At 36.7% G+C, this 5,358-nt stretch overlaps 2 protein-coding genes across 2 annotated transcripts in view; both read left to right on the top strand.

The window, feature by feature from the left end:
- LOC106339726 (xylogen-like protein 11) overlaps nucleotides 1-947 on the top strand; it is a 6,785-nt gene extending 5,838 nt beyond the window's left edge. Inside the window, exons 2-3 of the mRNA XM_013778586.1 lie at nucleotides 484-537; nucleotides 712-947. Of these exons, the coding sequence (XP_013634040.1) occupies nucleotides 484-537; nucleotides 712-824 (167 nt within the window). The 3' untranslated portion in view covers nucleotides 825-947. The remainder of the gene's footprint in view (nucleotides 1-483; nucleotides 538-711) is intronic.
- A 2,736-nt stretch (nucleotides 948-3,683) lies between these two features.
- On the top strand, nucleotides 3,684-4,731 carry LOC106340148. Its single transcript, XM_013779009.1, has one exon. It carries the CDS (start codon nucleotides 4,052-4,054, stop codon nucleotides 4,502-4,504), a length of 453 nt encoding a protein of 150 aa, XP_013634463.1. The 5' UTR covers nucleotides 3,684-4,051; the 3' UTR covers nucleotides 4,505-4,731.
- The last annotated feature ends 627 nt before the right edge of the window (nucleotides 4,732-5,358 follow it).

A 5,358-nucleotide genomic window follows, 5' to 3' on the forward strand; every position in this document is an offset into this window, starting at 1 on the left:
CATATTCTGCCCAAGATCTTCATCACCCACGGATTGCAGAAAATTGGAGAAGTCCAAAGGACTTTCAGTAATGTCCAAATCAGGGTGAGTAATCTGTGTTGTACTTTTTTTCTTTCACCATTGTTTTGTCCCAATTAGGTTTTCCTGGTAAGGTTTTAATGAGACAACATTAAAGCACATTACAAGCTCTAAATGGTTATGGCATCCAAGGGGGAGTGTTATGAACCAGATTGTGGATTGTTCATAACCAAGAGATTATGATTTGTAATCTTTCCATTTATATACGACGGTGTAATCTCTTATATAAAGAATATTTATGTTATGAATAAAAATAGACTTTTCCCTTATTTTTATAACAATTTTATAATTTACTCCATTACTTTTATAACCGTTTTATAATTTACTAACATACATTCATTCTCAAACTAAAATTGTTTTGTAAGAAAGAAATTGTCCAATAATCGTTGTTTTCGTGGTTAATAGTTCTGGGTTTTCCGACCATCTCTCCAGCCGGAAGTGAAGATTCATCATCTGCAGGTTAGATTTATTATCTTCCTTTAATAAAATGTCGGAGGCCCCAATATCTACATTGTCAGTTTTTTTTTTCCATTTAGGATTTATTAGTCTACAAGAATTAACTTAATGCCATTAATTTTGAATGACTATCTCTTAATAGCATAACTTAATGCCATTAAGTGGTTAAACTTTCAGGTTCTGAAGGATCTGAAAAAGATAAGAAAAACGGAGGCATGCCCACTAAAGATTATGGATTAGCTTTCAAATCTCTTGTGTTGGCCTTGTTCACGATTTTTTCTTTATACTGATTATTACAAAGTGATGCAGCATATATTTAAATCGTTATCGTTTGTATCTTCTCCCTTTGTGATTCGTTGTAACTTGTAAGAATCTTATTATGTGTGGTTCTTATAGAACTTGAATTCTATTTTTTTTTGGGCTCAACTACAATTTTTATTAACCAAATAGGATTACATGATTATGATTTCAGAGAGATTAAACCACACATATACAATGAAGTGATCTAATATCACATATATAGATCAACCCTATGCCACCCAAATCAATAATCCATTTTATTTTCACCCGATGAGAACAAGCTAACTCTACAAAATAAGCCGCGTCTTAGACTACCTAAATTGACCAAACGATGCGACAATTCTAAAACTCGACAATAAACAAAGCTAACACCAGATTACAATTCGGCTCATGACATTGGACACATAAAGATTAGAGTGACAGGCCGGCCCAACATCTCATCACCTTGCGGCGCAAATCCGGTGATAACCCGTCGAGGTTCAGAATCCCCTCCTTAGCTAAGAACTGAGAAGAACAGGGTGACAAACCGTGACCGGATCAGAATCCCCTCCTTAGCTAAGAACCGGGAAGAACCGTGACCGGATCAGAATTAAGGTTTACAATGGCGTGAGGTGTCACCGCCAGAACGAGATAGGAGTCGTCGCCGACGGTGCTGGGATGTGAACCTTCACCGTGTACCCGCTTTAGAGCTCACCTTCTGGTATACCCCTCCGGTGAAGCAAGACCTACAACGCGTCTTCCTCGAGAACCGGGGACCAGAACCATCTTCACAAACCGTCGCACCACACCTTCGTTTCACCCACCGTCACACCAGAAAGTAGATCTAAGGTGGAGGAGATATCCCACTGAGCTACGTGCCATCGCCGTGAAAGGAGTGCCGGAGTAAAAAAACGGAAAATCGACTTGTCGGCTCCTCTCAGCTCTGAAAGCCAACCTGCTCCGCGCCGCTTCCGCCTTCCTTGACTCACAGCTCCTCCAAGAATGCCATGAGATGACTTATGACCACACAAGTCTTCGGAGTCACCCCGACAAACCAGAGCAACATGTTTCTCGTATTAGAGTTGGGTCGGAGTGGAGAAGGCAAAAGAGAAAAGAGGAATAAGGGTAAGAGGGGATCTTCTGGCGTCGGACGGAAGCCAGACCGAAGATGGACAATTCAGACTCTTTGTATTCTAGAGATGGAACGAAGGTTCTAGAGAGAGATGAGTTCAGTTATCTTTATATCGTTAAGTTTGGGTTGTGATGTTTATTTATAAATAAATATCTATTTTCCCAATGAAAATTCAGTAACTAGAAATTGTGAAAGAAAAGTATTTTATAACTCCCGACCACTCACGATTAATGGAACTACCACACGTGTTCATTTGGCATGTGGCCTCAGGCGATAGTCGGTGTATTATTTTCTTAAAGACGCGATATTTTTTTTACTAATCCTGTAATCATCACATGAGTTTTTTTTCCGTGCTTTGACCTCATTCGCACGACGAATCACTTTTCGATGTCATATATTCTTCCATTACTCCAGATTAGACATGCTTAACTTTGTGCTTTTTCATGATGTGTGACCGATCAGTCAATATAATTTTGTTTTCTTAACCATAATTTTGTTAGTCTTCACATAATCTATTTGATATACATGATATGCTTAATATATACTCCTTCCACTTTGCAAAGAGTGTTACTTTCACATTTTTCACACAGTAAAAATGATTGAAATGTATTTATGTTTTGATTAATTACATATATATATATATATATTTTTTTTGGTAAAATGTTAAATTATTAATTACATATATTCAATGGTATTTGAAATATATAAAATTAATCATAAAATTAATGTGTTTGTAATTAATATTAAAATCACAGTTGCATTAAAATTCTAAAAAACAATATTTATATAATAAGAAAAAATGTTAAAATGAGACTATTAAAAAAAACAGAGGAGTATTGTTTAATCTGCTTTCACCGTTTAGAACCTTGATATTAACATTAGTTACTAGTGTGAATATTCATATATTCTCTATAATACTCTCCTCTCATTGCACATAATACACTGAACATAATTGCTCGAACTCAAAAAATATTTTGATAGATTTTTGAAATACTAATCAATGCAAGCTTTCAAATGTTAATTAAAACAAAAAAAAATTATTAGAAGTCGGTAACTCGACTAAAAATGATCATAACCATTATGTTAGAGGTCTTTGGTTCAAATGACCATTTAGACGACACTAATACATCATATACCTTCTCATACATGAATAATACATCCACTCCAACGAAGATCCCGGGTCTGACCGGTGACCAAGAGAAACAAGAGGAACGAATAAAAAATAAATGTACGGGAATAAAATAGCAGGAATGAAAATGAATGATTGTTTCTTCTCAAATTTAACAAGAAATAATTTTGTTCTTTAATTCTCTACAAAAAAAAAATGAAAAGGAATGAAAATGAATTATTATTTCTTGTGAATGGTAATTTTTTTTAGGAACGTTAGGAAATGCATTATTTTTCGTCTTTCCTTGGTCATCATTTGTACCCATATATAAAAGTAATAAAATAATTAGTTTTGTTTTATTACCTGTCTTTTCAACCTCTATTTTGATTTTTTGTTTTGTTTCACTTATCAAATAATGTAAGCTCCTATCTAGCTAGCAATTCGACAAAATAAAACACTCAATCAGACAGTAAGCTGAGAAAAGAAGAAATTCAGAAGCAAAACAAATGGTAGGTTCTTGAGGAGAAGAGAAGTCCAAAATCACTTTCTTCCAAAAATCACTCACGTCACGTGTGTGGCCCAACCCATACAAAAGAAAGAACAATTATTTTATTTATAATTTGTTTATATCTAAGTTTAGGGGAAAAAGAAAACAAAATATTCTCTCCGATATTTCCTGTACTTCCATTTTTATCTCGAATTCGTTACTTTTCTTCTTTTCTTTTTTTCTTCTTTTTCACTTGGTCGGAAAATTCCAGCCAATCTCGAAAATCATCACACAAACAGCTGTTTCCGTATCCTATTTTAACTTTTCAGCCACCCGTTATTATTTTTTCAATTCCTCCTCCTGGGATGGTCATGATCTCATTGCAAACATAACCAGAATCAATGAAGCAACTCTCACTAGATTCTATTTTCTCGGGGGAAATCACGTTTCTCTGAGACGGTTATCTCGTTTGCAATCACGATTCTATCAATCTTTCTCTCTTTGTTCCGTTATGATACTTCAATCGCCTTTATTGGCATCGGAACAAAGAAACTCTCTGCCGACGAGGAGCAAACACGCAGAGAGGAGAAAAGTAGGAGAGGTAGCTGGAGGAGCGGCGGCCGAGTGTGCGGCGGTCTGGTGTTGCTGTCCTTGCGCGGTGGTGAACCTCGTCGTTCTCGCCGTGTACAGGGTTCCCGCGGCGGTTTGCAAGAAAGCGTGGAGACGAAGCAAACGACGGCGTTTTATGACGACGAAACGGCACGGTTTACTTGCGGAAGGGAGCCAGAGCACCGTGCACGCTAGATTGAAGGAGGAAGATCCAACGGCTGAGATTATTGTTTTTGAAGAAAGTGCAGTGAATGTGAATGGCGAGTTAAACGACGTTATGGTGCTTGAGGGTGAAATGTTGGAACGGTTTTACGGGACGGGGTTCTGGAGAAGCTTGTCAAAGAGGAACACGTGATAACCAACTCTTTGCAAAAAATAATACACTAGTAATTAATTATTTAATTTGACATATATATGTGTATCAAATGTGGCTTTAGTTAGTTAGAATTTTTTACATCAAGAGATATTTTATCACTTTTCATTTTTCAATTACATCCAAATCCAAAGCTATAATGCACTTGCAAGACACTTTCTCATGGGACATATAGAGAGAATATATATATTTGCTTTTGGTATCTTGTATATATGTTTTCTAATTGGTTTTCAAGTCTTTATCGAGTCTTCCTAGTCCTTTTCGAGTCATTACAGGTCTGGAGTTGTATTGGATGGGAAATGCACCAGTTGGAACAAAAGATGCAGAAAAGAATGCAATCTGGAGATTTTCACGCGGAACAGTCTGAGTGACTGTTCCCGATAGCGGAGCAACCCGAGTGACTGTTCCGGATAGAGCGGAGCAACCCAAGTGCATGTTCCAGCGGCAGAAATTTTTAAGGAAACTACAAGTCATTACGGGATTTGCCCTAATTATCCCATCTTTTTCTCCCAGCTGCCTGTGGCTTTGATATATCATATTTTTCACTTTCTTTTTACATTCTACGCTATTTTTTACACAAAGAACCAGACTTGAGCTTTTAGAGATTTGTGATTTGATACTTTATAAAGGGAGAAGGCTCCATCTCTCTCACGATAGAGAAGAACCCCATGAACCCTTTTTCTATTTTATCTACACATGTTTTATTCAGTCTCTGTCTCTGTGTTTTCTCTGTTCATGGATGGGTAGTCAACTTGCTTAGTGCAGGGTGTTTGGGTGTTAGATCCGTGAGTTAAACATAGATAAGTGAAACCATTGATTGTTTTCATTCATAAGTG

The sequence above is a fragment of the Brassica oleracea genome, chromosome C4 (assembly GCF_000695525.1).
Source record: "Brassica oleracea var. oleracea cultivar TO1000 chromosome C4, BOL, whole genome shotgun sequence".
NCBI lineage: Eukaryota > Viridiplantae > Streptophyta > Magnoliopsida > Brassicales > Brassicaceae > Brassica > Brassica oleracea.